Genomic DNA, 13,926 nt, shown 5'->3' with positions numbered 1-13,926 from the left:
TTGCTTGTAGATTCTGTGGATACAAGAAGTCTAAACATGGTACCGATGAGAAAAGACTACATTTTGGGAATGGCCATCGTAAGTTACTGAAGTCTTTTAATGCTCACAGATTTGTGGAATTCATAGCCTAGATAATGCATGGTTTTCAGTAAATAAATAAATAAATAAATAAATAAATAAATAAATAAATAAATAAGCCATACCTGACTTAAACCAAGGTGAAATTGGGAAGAGAATTCTATTCTCTTACGGGTAAGCAGATTTTCCCCTAACAAACAGTCTTTGTCTCAGTTTTATTCATTTATGTTCAGGTCAGTAATAAGCAAAACATTGCTGTGTTCAAATAAGGCATGTGGTTATCAATATGATATTGATTCTGCTGTGCAATAGTGAAATACAGTGTGACTTCAATTTCTTCCTTATCAACTGTATAACATCTAAGCAATGATTTTTTTTTTTTTCCTCCAAAGCAAAATACAAAATCAATGAAACAAATCTTGATGACTGCTGAAAGGACCATGAAAACTGGCTGTTTAACAGAAGTGATGCACTAACAAATTTAGTTTGGAATTATTGTAAGCATAGAATGAAAAGTAATTTGGAGTAGTTTTTAAAATTAAGAATAACTACTAAATGAATGTCTCCCAAATTAATAAGATTTTCTAATCCAGCTCTGTTTATAAATGTTTTGTCAGAGCCCTGATTTTCTAATTATGAGTGTTTCATTGGGTCTCACCCACAACTGGGAAGATAGCCTTTCTATTGACTTATACTGTCTTTGAGTCACAAAATAAATGTAAACAGTTAACGTACAGATGTGACATTTTTGTCATCCTGAAGAATCAGAGCTACTGTTGATCTTTCTCTCAAAGACCAATCCAAGCCCTTCCAGTTTTGATATTTTTATACCTATTTTTGATGAGGTTACATGGCCTATCATTCCTGGATCATTTAGCTGTGTCCTGAGAAAGCAGCAGTATGGAGCAAGGTCCCATCCGGGAGATAAATGGTGCAGGAGTTGATTTTCTGGTCCCAGGAGTGATTTGTTGCTACCAGAAAGGAGACACTTACTATGGCCATAGCTGGCTGGGGAGTTTCTTCTGCTGTATGTCAGTTTCTCTGAGCCTCGGTTCACATGGTGAATAACCTGGCAGGGCTCTACCAAAGCAGAGGAATTCCAAATAATGAAAGATAGGTCATAATCAAACTTCTACCATACTCTCTTTAAAGCAGGAATAAATGAATTTTGGAGAAGTTTAAGGGTAAAGAAGGTGATGGTTTAAAATTCCCAATGAGGAGTGGAGAAGGTTTCAGAAATTTTTTTCACTGCATTTTTTCTTTCTTTTACAGAAAGCATAAATATCATTCATAAACATCAAAATTGGATGTTCCCTTTTTTCCCCACTGAATTCTTGATGTTGAATGAGCATGCTTTTAGTGAGAAGCAGCAGTCTTTTGAAACTGCTTCAGCTCCAGATAAATACCCTGCTATACCATATAAACCATGTAGAACCATGTATTTCTATTGTTTGGCATGCTGTAAGGTTAATGTGGTTTACACTTAATCATTTTACTTCTGTTCTTATCCTTTTGCACACAGTGACACTGTACCATCCTCAAGAAGAGAGTTATTGGTATCCGTATGTCACTCCTCTCAAATACACCTCCTCACCAAATATAATTGAATTAACATTTTAATGAGGGATTTACTGGCAGTACTTGGAAATTAGGACTGCTTCCTAATCCCAGTGGCAATGGAGTAACTGTTCTTTGACTGTTCATATTATTATTTTAAGTTTGGAGCTCTTCTTTATCTCCAGAGAGCTGTATCCACAAACATGTGTGCTCCTTCCCTACATTGTTAAGGGATATGCAAACTGTAGCAATGGGTTTGCATCGTGCAGCCCATCAACAGCTAACCAACTAGCCTGCAAAAAAATCTATATGAGTACATGTGGCCCATAGAATTAATGCTTCATCATCCAAATTTAATGAGGTTATAAAATAAAAGCAGCCAGTAAAAAAAGTGTTGCAGACAAATAACAGGTCAGAGTTTGCTCTCCTTACTCCCACACAATGGAAAGTTGCAATCGCTATTCTTAAGCATGTCAGTGTGGTTAAATTCCTGTGGATTAAATTGCTTTTAATTTGGCTTTAGATATTTATGTACTGCTTTCTGAGGAGTGCCATGCTAATCCACGCTGTAGTCAGTACAGAGGTGATCGTGAATCTGATGTTTCTGTTAGAAATTCTTGAAAATTATTTACTGATTTTGCAGTTGTTTTTATGTTAGGATTTTTATGTATCTACACATGTGGCTGATGAAACTTTGGTATTCTACTGAACTTGAGTCTTTCTCAAAGAATAAGAAAATAGCTCCTGTGAACTAGAAAAGGGTAAAGTAACTTCCCTGACTGTTGTAAAGTTTCAGCATCTCAAATAGAGCAGCTGGTTTATTTCAATCAGTTTATTCTGAATTACTTTTAAAAAGGCACCAGCCATGAGCTATTCCCTGCAGCCTTATTACAAATCCTATAATATTACTTCAAAGGAGCAAAAATGTGTTTCACCTCCTCAGATCCTCTCCCTTTGCCTTCTTTGGCTAGACCTTTTTTATTTTTTTGCTACCCTTAGGGCAATTCATGCTGGTAAAATGAAAATGTAAATTATTATGTTTGCACAGAATGAGCTGTAAAGTAGTACAGCTTAACACATGTGTATGTGTTTATTATCTGTTTTTCATGACAGAACCCAGTTACTATACAATCTGCCCTTAATTATTGGTGTGAAGGGATTATTCTCCTTGCAGTCACCATCACCTGATCTTGGGAACCTCTGGGGTCAGCATTAAAAATCTGCAGCCAAAATCCCCTCAGAGCAGAAGCTTTTAATTGTTGTTATTTTTATTGAGGGTTTGAGAGAGCCTGTAATGTACATTCAGCATGGACGGAAAGGAGCATTTACAAGATTTTTAACCAACAGCAATATACAGCCAATTACTTTTTGTTTTACTTGCAAGTAATTCTGTAATCATCAGTCTCTTGAAGGAAACACACTTGGCATTTAATGCTGCACATACGCAGCCCTTCTGTTAAGAGCGTGGCTCTTAGTTTGCATTGTTTTCTAGCCAATTATTTTGGAAACTTGGTTTCATCATTTCTTTGTCAATTCTGAGGCCAATAAATCTCCATAAAATTGATTTTTTTTTCACATACCCTTGGGATTGTTTGACAAAACAATGGCAAGTTCTAACTAATGGTGCAAAGGCACTTTTTCCCATCTACCTAACCACAATGAAATGTCTTTAACTCTGCTACCAGTCAACAATTGGATGCAGTAGAATACCACCATGCTGGAAGGGCTATTCCTGGGTAGATTAAAGCAATACTTAATATCTTTTATGTGATCAACTGAGACAATTGAAATATGTGTTCAGGAGCTCAGGTTTTGTGTTAGAAGCAACAAACATCAAGCTGGATGTACTGGCTATTTTGCTTTTTGATAGAGAATGTCTTTATATTCTGAAATGAATATGGAGGGAGACACACAAGTTACTGCGTATGAATACAAGCATGGCCTTGAGCTGGGGAGGCCTTCAACAGGGCTTCAACATCTTCGTGGGGAGAAATGTTGGGAATGATAGTATGTTTCCCATTCCAGTTCTGCTGGGTTATGTGTTGTGAACAGCTTGAAAGTGCCTTTAAAATCATACAGTCGTTTGAATTAGTGCTTGATTCAGTCAAGCAGAGCAATCCTTGGCCAAGAGACTGTACAAAGGGACAAAATATAGCATAGGTACTAGGGGTAACTCAGTACTAGGTCCAAACTGTAATGCTAAGAATGACTGGCTTCCATCTTGTGTATTTGTAACAGAAGGGTAGAAAGAGGTGTACATTTATTTATATATAATTTTCTTTTTCTTATGTATCTTGTTAGAGGAATCAGAAATGAAACAGTTTAGTACAATCCTAGGAATTTTTCAGGTTTACTGTGATATCAACCATTAATTCCAGGTCTTGCTACCTTGTAAGGGACGATATGAAGCAGCATCTAAACAGAGCAAGCCAAAAGGGTCAGGAAATATTTTATCACTTCAAAACTGGTAAACATGGCAAGTGCAATGCTTTTTGAACTTCTGTGCAATAACTGCATGAGTGTCTCTGGTTTCACTCTTAAGATTCCTGGAGACTCATCAAAAGCTATTTGATTTGAAGAAGCAATGTACTCTTTTCTTCTATTGATTATATTTCTGTTATCTCCTTTGCTTTCTTTAGGCAGATTAATTAAGTGTAAGTAACATTTTCTCTCTGAATTTCATACAGTAAAACTCCCAGGCCTGAGAACTTATGTAGATCCACATACGTATGAAGATCCCAATCAAGCTGTACATGAATTTGCCAAGGAACTAGATGCTTCTAACATATCAATTGATAAAGTCGTTGGAGCAGGTAATGACCACTAAAATACCTTTTACTGTATGTACTGTTTTGCATCTTTGACTTTGTACTTGTGAACAGAAAGGAAATCTGTAGATTTGCAACTTCCTGGATCATATTTAGAGCTGACTTCAGTACATATGGGTGGATATTAGCAGACACATCTATTTGCTTTCTGAAGAAAGCAGATAATAAGATCATTTTTCAAATGACACCCCACAGCCCACACTTGGACACAGCACTTGGGAGTAAAGAGAGACTTCAACCTCATGTATGTTTCTCTTTAAAATCTGTCAGCATAGAAATGGTATCCACTGTGAAGATGCTTTCTATATTTTCATTAAAAGGATTGGTGACTATCATGCTTTGAGTGAAAGCACAAAGCTCATTTCATACCAGTCACCACACATCCATCAGAATGCAGTGACCTTTGGCTATTAGATTGATTTTGGTCACTGCTTTGGATTTGAATTATTGATTTAGGAAGAAAGAGTAGTATATCTGATAACCAATTGTCTGAAGCATACAGACACCGTAAATTATTGGGTTTACTGAAAGAAAACTGTTGAAATGAGCAGATTTTGTAGTGGAGGAAACATGTAGCAGAAAGTCTCATCACACTGAGTCGTCCATGTTGCTGTGCAGCGTGAAGCTCTTGATGGGATGCGTGCTTGATCCTTGAAGTGAAGTGGCAGATTGTCTCATTGAGCCAGATGATCATGAAGTATTAGCTTTCCTGCTGTATTAAAGCAGTTATGAGAGAAAGACTATTGATTTTTAATCCTTTGAAAATTACTAGTTCTTTTATTATTGATTTTTTTTTACTTCTCTCCACATTTACTATTTGAATTAAAATCATGAGATGTGAGAGAAACAGACTTCTAGTGAGAGCAAAAGATTTTCATTTGGAAAAATATGTGAAATAATGCTGCTATGCTCAGTGCACCTACTGAATAGCCCAGTAAAAGGAAACACTATTAATTCTCTCACATTGCAGCTACTCAGCTGCTCGTATGCATTTAGGTTATCTTCTGAAAAGGTAGGATTCTTGTTTCTTGTTGGTTTTAATTTTGCCCCACAAGAGTGCACTGTTCTCCATCATCTTCAGAAAAGGCATCAAAGCTTAGCTACTGTACATAATAGAGAATGAGTATGGTAATAGAGAAGGAGGGGGTTATTGAAAAGCCAAGTCCAAGAGTAGTATGCTTCTTTACAAGACTTCAAGGAGCCTTCATTCTCAAGCTTCCTTAACTTGGGTTGTCTAGAGTTTATGAATCTAGAAAGCAAATTCTAAGAAATAACAATATGTCATACTGTATGGCTCATTGTTTGGATATATCTTTAATTAAAAGTGCTCATGAGAGCGAGAGATAAACCAAAATTGGCCTAGTATGAGCTCTGTAAATGGAGGAATGCCTTTCAGAGAAGCTTGAAAAAAAAATGCTCTAAATGTCCAATAACAGCCAGGTAGTTTAAGAACAAGTATCTTTACTCCATTCCACTCCAGTGAAAGTGACAGCAGGTTCAACATCAAAACCTACAGATCTTCTGCATTGAAGCTGGGCTTCACTTTTGTATACATTATAAGGCCATGACTCAGATTCATGCAGCTTAAAAGCTACATATGGCACTACATTTAGCCATTCCTATTAACAGTCCCAAAAGATGCCAATAGGAAGTAAAAGAGATGTGGATGGGGAGAGGGAATGCGGATGAAAACACTTTATGCAGTGGTGAGAGCTTCCAAAATGAGTTTGTAGCATCACTTCACACTGCCCTCATGTGCTATATGTGATAGTTCATGTAATCAGAGCATTATGAAAGTCATGTGAAACGCAGTGAGTGTCTGCTAGACTGCTTCTGCAGAAGCACTTTCTTTCCTCTCCAAAACCAGAAAGGCATTTCCCATCTCTGAGTCAATGACTTCTTTGAGTGAAGGACCTAGGCTTTTTCTGCCCCTCTCTTTTAAAAATGTGTGAATGAAATTTTAAAAAGATACTGATTCATTTGACTACATTAAATTATGACATAAGTAACAAGACCTTCAAGTCAGAGAAGTAATTTTGATATTCTTGGGTATTTTTCCAAATATTTTTTTCACATCCTTAGCCAGAAATCTCTGAGAAAACAGAGGGCAGCTTACACAGCTTTGAGAACGTTCTCAAGTGTAATAAGGAAATTCTCTTATCCAAAAGAACCTCAAGAAAAACACAAGGGATTTTAGTGAGAGGCTAAGTGTAAGAAAATTGAGGCCAGGAGCCACATTTTCAGGTTTTTCTTTATAATAATTCCTTCTTTTAAAACAATTCACTTGTTTTTATGGATCCAGTTCAACAAACCACTTAAAAAGTATACATCCACTTGGATCACAGGAGAATACTAAGGAAAATGGTTTCTTGATTTAGAATTGACATATGATTGTACCTTGCTGAACATAGAGCACATATGTGCTTTCCTTTCAAAGTTTAAATATACTTGTAGCATAGCACTGTGTTGGCCAAAGTACTTCAAACATTTAGGGGTTTTATTGCAAAACATTGCAGTGTCTCAGCGAGGGCATGCAGTGTATTGCCATAGTGCTGCTGAGGTTCCTGAGGCTTGTTAAATGCTCAGTTTAGCTGCCTCTCCATCTCTGAGGGAGCTTCATGCAAACAAAAGCAGTGTAATCCCCGTTCAAAACACAGCACAGTTAAGGCACCTGCCAGTTTCACAGATTCATCTTTTACTTGTCCCTTGGATCCAAAGTCATGGCCAGTGCCACTTAGTGATGCCATAAGCAGCCTGTTTAAAAAAGTTAAGATTTCATGAAGAGGGATCTTTATATCACAAATAGCCCTACTGTTAGCTTTCCACATACAAATAGACGCATCAGTCTGCAAGGCAGCTTATACAGTTTTTGTGGGTGTAGCATAATTAAAAATGAGCACTTCAGAAAGGCTTAACATAAAAAGCCATCAACCTCATCTCTTAAAATCAGTGCTAGATTTTCCACCTTCCATCTCATATACAAAGCTTTTCTCCTCCTAAACAGTATCTGATGAGTTACTGTTTCTTTATATACAGATTAACCCAATCCATTTCCTACTGGGACCAAATAGAAATGATTTACAGGAAAAAAATGTAGTATAACTGCATATCAATGTGGATGTTAGCGACATAAACTTATGTAGCATTCATATGGTCGTCTATGTGAGGAAACTGAAAGTTAGAGTAGTTGGTTTACCTGGTAAGCTTTCTCCAGGTTACTCAGAGTCATTTATGAGTAGGAACTAAAGCAATGTTAATATGTTGATCTAGATTTTTTTTTCTAAAAAGTAAACTCATTTCATATTCCCAGGCACTAGGAATATTAATTGCTGTGTAGGGTCTGATTTTAGTCTCCTGTAGCATCCACTGGCTTCAAGGCACTTATAGAATCTAATTAATCATTCAAGATCTAAATTATGCAGCCATGGCTAAATGGGACCATGCTGATGGACGTCAGCCATAACCTTTTCCTTCTCAAAAGCCAAATAAATATCAGATATACTATTCTAGAATGAACTGGAGGACTTATTGCCTAAACTACATACTGAAATCACAGATGCACTCTATTGACATTACCTGACCAACAGTTTTAAGGTTGTTACAGCTTTTTGGAGTGTGGAAGCACAGAAAAAAATGGAACACAAAGCTGAACATTATATTATTTATTTCAAGCCCCTTTTCCCCATTCCTTGTGTTTTAAAGTCATGCTTTTGTCTTCCTCTTTATGATGTTCTGACAGTATTGGACCGGAGTTAGCATTTGAGCTGAAGAAGTTTTTGCTGTGGGTAAAGTATACGGGTCATCTTAGTTTGCAGAGGTTGAATATTTTTAATTAAGAACTCTGAATATAATTCAGCACTCATTACTTACCAGTAATAGGTTTTATAATTCATTTTCTGAGCTGTTGCTTGTCTTGTCAGCTTGAAATTACAAATAACGGTTGAAATAATGGATGTGTCCGCTATTTTAGTAGTATATTCCTGTTTATATAAAGATATATGCTGTTGATTTTTTTTAAGTGTCTAATATATTAATAGCTCAATATCATACCCAGAAGATGAAGCAGCTCAGCAACTGATAATAACATATTATGGCTTTCAGTTCTATATTTTTTTTACGTAAATCTAACCTGGGTTACCAACAGAGAAAGGTTGTTGCCCTTTGACACATTTGTTCAGATTCTTTTGGTTAAATTGCCTGTCTGACAGAGGAACCTTAGAAAACAAAGCTGAGAAGTGACCCTTAGGAGTCATTAAGTTGATGCCCTTACCAAAAATGGATTTTGTTAGGAACTTTCCTTGATAGATGGTTATTCTTTACAATCTCCAAGATAAAAGAGTTCACAGACTCACAAGAATATATTTTTCTGCTGTCCAAGCATCCTTAGTGGTACATTTTTTTACGATGTAACTGACCTTTACTCTAATTTACACCTGTTCTTTGTTTTGCCTCTTGTGTATAGAAAAAGAAGTCAATGCCCATCTTATTTAGAACCATCATTTTGATATGCCAAAACCATTATCATCTCTCCCTTTCCTCAGTCCTTATTGTAAATAAATAGGCTCAGTTCCTTGAGTTAGGAACATGAGCCTGCAAGCCAGATTTTTAAGATTCTGGTCATTGCTATTACTCTCTTCATCATTCCTGAACTGCAGTGTCACTAATGGGACATGAACTCTAATGCCAGCCATATGGGTGGCAAACTGATGAAAGAAGAATGCAACTTACAGATTATGCATTAGTGCATAAATAAATGGGTTGAAGGTAAAATCTAAAACATCTCCCACGTGATATAGTCTCTGAAATCAATAGTGCATGAGGATTTCAGTACAGAGATGTAAATTCATCATACTTTTCTGAACATTAAATCCACAAAAAACAACATGATTTCAATTTTCCTAAAATATAAACGTTATAAAAAAAAAATAACGTTATGCATTTATTGACAGAAAATGAGTGTTGAATGCCTCCAATCCTGTAGTTTCTATAAAGACTTTCTTTTCTATTCAGTAAATTGTTTCCCGTATAAAGACATAGGGCAATTCTTGCTGTCCCCCATTTTCCTGAATGTCATCATTTCTTTGTATAGTGTTTTCTGTTTCTTCAGTTATTTTGTCATTGAAACAAGGAAGCAAACTGTTCTGAAAGTTACTTTAACCTAGGTGCTCTCTGTGCACTTTATTGTATTGTAAGAAGTCTTAAGTATGGGAAGAGTTGGATTGTTGGGAATCAAAAGTCAGTTACTATTCATATTTATTTATTTATTGAGATATTGAAACTTATATTCTTGGTGCACTCATTAAAAAAAATATAGAAATTTCTGAGCGAATTATTTTCTTCCATCAACCTGTTAACGTTTCATGCTTCTTCATTTAAATGCTAAGTAAGTTTTATTTCTTCCAGGATGTTACATAGCAATGGATAAACCATATTGTATAAAAGTAAACATTCATCAAACTTTGCTATTTTCTATTTAAGGATCTCATGCAGTTCACAGTGGGCATAATATTCATAGTGGACTATCATGTTCTGTAGACGCATGGTGACAGGATGTATTCATGCAATTAGGTCTATCTGAATAATGGTAGAACAAAAGTAATCTGTATGGCCTACTTTCATTGGGTCCATATGTAATCTTTAATTGGAATTAAAAAAAAATTGGAATAAATAAAATAATTGGGAACAAAATTCTCTCTGGCCAAGATGAGTTTAATGTTGACAAGGATACACAACTATTCCAATACTTTGTGTTAATTTGTTGCCCTCTTGCAGTTGTCTGAGTGCATCACCTAGGAAAGAAAATCAGAATTTTCTGGGGATGTTTATACATTCCTCTCCTCTGCAGTCACTGAATTTTCAGTGCAAGTAGGTGACATTTTCCAGAGTAACAGCTAGAGAGCAGAAGCCTGGAAAAGTTAAGTAGTGATCTGCAGACTACCTCTGAGTTCACGTCTGCGGTCTATCAGTAGATAGCACAATTTAGGGACTTTTTCTGAACACCGAGTCTTCTTAAATCCCCGTGAAATAACTACATTTGATCTTTCATCTTTTTTTCCACTTTTTTTTTAGGGGAATTTGGAGAAGTGTGCAGTGGGCGCCTGAAGCTGCCTTCTAAAAAGGAAATTTCAGTGGCCATCAAAACTCTGAAAGCTGGCTACACAGAAAAACAGAGAAGGGATTTCCTGGGAGAAGCAAGCATCATGGGGCAGTTTGACCACCCCAACATCATCCGACTGGAGGGCGTTGTGACTAAAAGTAAGATTTAACATAAGATTATTTTTTGTATGGGAACTGTCACCAGATAGCCTCTGGAGGTCTCTTACAACCTAAAATATTCTGTGATAGTCTGATCAATCAGAAAAGAGTAGAAGAGATGAAAACACTGACTCATCAGTGTTTATGCTCTGCAAATCCTTCCAGAGATGTTTATGTCATAACCCTGATCGAATTCACCAAATATCATCCATGAGAGATAAGAAAGGAAATGTTTGTCCACTTATGCTGATGGATCCAGCAAAGAGGCAAGGATTTTGTCTGTTTTGCTGCTCTCAGGATATCAAGGACTTAAAAACAGAACACTGGGTTAAAAAGATAGGAAAAAAATGGGAAATATAAGTAGTCTGCTTGAAAATAGAACAGATGATGTGGTGTAAAGGAGCATTTCTAAAGAACATTGCAGCTAAGTAATAAGCTGGCAGATTTTAGGAACCAATTTAATACTTCAGGGATATAAATTACTACAAAGTGGCCAAGAGGCACTTGCAGATATAATCTATTAGAAGTCATGGAGTCTGGTATCCTAAGGTTTCCTAATTGCACTGAAGCAATACTTTCTGCCTTCAACTAAATCATTAGAATTTATCATTAGTGAAAGTTAATGAACAGCCTACCTGGCTACAGCAACTGATGCTAGTATATAAATAAGTCCACCCTTCTTACGTGGTTTTCATGCAGGGAAAATACTCTGTGTGATATTCAGTATGGTACCAGCATGAGGCATTTTAAATAGCCTCTAGAACTAATACTGCTTAGGTTAAAATCTCTTTAAAAATTTTAAGCTGTTGGTAATAAAATTAATTTTATTCCATTGATAATGTTTAAGTTTTTTTCTAATGCACATTTTCTAAATCTACCATTGGATTATGGGTTAGTTTTTATTTTGTTTTGTTTTAAAGCATAATTTTGTCAGTGTTAATGATAACAAAGCAATCTCTTCTGAGACAAAGAAGTAGTTAAGAACTCCATCCATACATGGTACCTCCCTGGTCAAGAAACATATTTGAAGAACCCTCTCCAGCTCCTCTTCAGCTCCACATTAAGATAGTAGTGTGTTGTAACAGGCATTCCTGAATGCTGATATTGGTCTTACCTAGCTGTCCAAAGTCAGCTGCAGTAGCCTCTTTCCAGCCTTCCAAGCAGCTCCCAAGAGTAACATGGTCTTCTCTTTACAAGCAGCTGGTGGGATCTCCTACTTGTGGTGCTGCTTTATTTAGGAGAGTTCTGGCTCTCATTCCTTGTGCTGCTGATTGGTCTCTACTTTGGGATGCAAAGACAGAAATCGTTGGTAACAGAAAATAGGCATGAAATATAGGCATGAAATGTAAGCTTGTTCTGAAAGACATAAATTCAAAGACTTCATCTACATTAAGTTTCCATTGCAAAATAACACGACAAATTTAAGGGCCAAAGTGCTGTAGTCATTGTTAAGTAGGAGATCAGTAAGACTTTGCATGAGTTATTCTTAAAAGCTGACGATAATTCAGGGTGCCCTGAAATTCTTCAGGGGAGTGGAAAAATTGTGTAGTATATTTTCTAGTTTGTGCTAGAGGACTTTACTGATAAAGCACGTCTTTACAAAGATCTCCTTGTCATTTCAGTCAACTGCGTGAAATGTGCAGAGGACATTTTCAGTTTAACTGAGCAGAGTACAGTTTTCACTTCTTTTTAGTAAATGGTTTTGTTGTTTCTAAGCAATCTTGATTTTCAAAGTGGGTCATTGAAGATTTCACAAACAGAACGACACAAAAGATTTACACAGCTTACTGCAATGAAGTATATGAAATAAATTCAAATTTGTTTCAAAATAAATGACAAAAAGTGCGTAAACCCCTATATGTTAAAAAGAAATACAGTTATAATTCTTCCTTTAGGTATAATTCATGAAAGTCTGTTTTGCTGATTTAGATAACAAAAATATTATTCTTCAACTCATACCTTGCAGTTCCTATTACAAAAAGGTTGCCGGATCTGCCTGTATAAATTTGGGTTACTCCTGCTTTTTAATGACATTCGTTTTGTGCAGTCAAAAGAACATTTACCCTTAATTTCTCGAAACAAAAGTGTCAGTACACAGCTGAGCTGATCTCTATGTTGTTACATTTTGTATTTCTGTGGCACTTCAAAAAATAGTTTAATCCTCTGCATGCAGAATATTGACCATGCTTCTAAATGTGCATTACTAATTCTAACTTCTTGTATACTTGTGTAGGAGAGCATTAGTAAGTTTATTCTTTGGCAGTATTCATATCAGACTTGCTCTCTCTCTCAAGGGTGGCTCGGAGGGTTTGCTGTCTATCATACTGAACTATGAGAGAGCAACATCCAAGTATTCCCAGCTGAAGTCAATATAAGCATCAGGGATTCAGCCTCCTCTCCAGATGGCTGTAATACGAATGTATTATATACAAAGGTTGAGAAAACTGTTCTGGAAGTATTTCTGTCTGTTTTACTGGGTAAAATTAAATGGCATAAATGCAAGAAAAGATAATCCTTTATTTCTCTTTAACATCCAGTAAAGTTTCAGAGGAGTAGGAAGGTGGGTTATGTTGTTTGTTTGTTTTTTCCTTGTCTTGATTTTGTCTTGTTTTTAAACCAAACCACTATATTGTAATAACATTTTAGCAAGTGTTCATATTTTGTAATGATAGATACTAAATCACACTCATAAGCGCTGGTTTATATACACCATTAGGAGAAAGTCTTTGAATTACTCTCTGGATCTCTCCTAATCCAGATAAGCAGGCAATGTGACCTTTCTTCATTAGCTCAAGTCTTTTGAGAGGTCTCAGAGGTGAACTCAACTTCTCATACTAAGCACTCTTCTGAAGCTGCAGTAACTGCAATCCCTACAGCAGGACTGCTTGACACAAGAAGTTCTCCAGCTGTGATGGCTGGGATCTGCCTGCCGACATGCTGGCAATGTGAAGGAGTTGTACTCACCAAATACAACTTCAGCCCCCTGCTTCAAATTGATTTCGGTTCTGAATTTTCCTTTACACCAGTCTCCCAGGCGTGCTGTAGTCAGTAATCCTAATAGCCAGCACACATGTTCTGCATAGTTTACTAATATTTTACAGCAATTTGTAGTCTGTTAGTATAATAAATTTCAGCAACACTGTTGACACAAGTTGTTATCGTGTATGAACGGCTGTGCTTTGATAAATGAATGCAGAGCGTTCTTTTA

The 13,926-nt window shown here is 36.3% G+C and overlaps 1 protein-coding gene across 1 annotated transcript in view; it reads left to right on the top strand.

The window, feature by feature from the left end:
• The window catches only part of EPHA3 (EPH receptor A3), a gene marked incomplete at both ends in the record, with an annotated part of 217,237 nt that overhangs the window by 171,965 nt on the left and 31,346 nt on the right, over positions 1-13,926 (top strand). Inside the window, 3 exons of the mRNA XM_079549307.1 lie at positions 11-78; positions 4,323-4,448; positions 10,533-10,718. Of these exons, the coding sequence (XP_079405433.1) occupies positions 11-78; positions 4,323-4,448; positions 10,533-10,718 (380 nt within the window). The remainder of the gene's footprint in view (positions 1-10; positions 79-4,322; positions 4,449-10,532; positions 10,719-13,926) is intronic.

Source organism: Tetrao urogallus, assembly GCF_951394365.1.
Source record: "Tetrao urogallus genome assembly, chromosome: 1".
NCBI classification, from domain to species: Eukaryota; Metazoa; Chordata; class Aves; order Galliformes; family Phasianidae; genus Tetrao; species Tetrao urogallus.
This window is presented reverse-complemented; position numbering and strand designations above follow the sequence as displayed.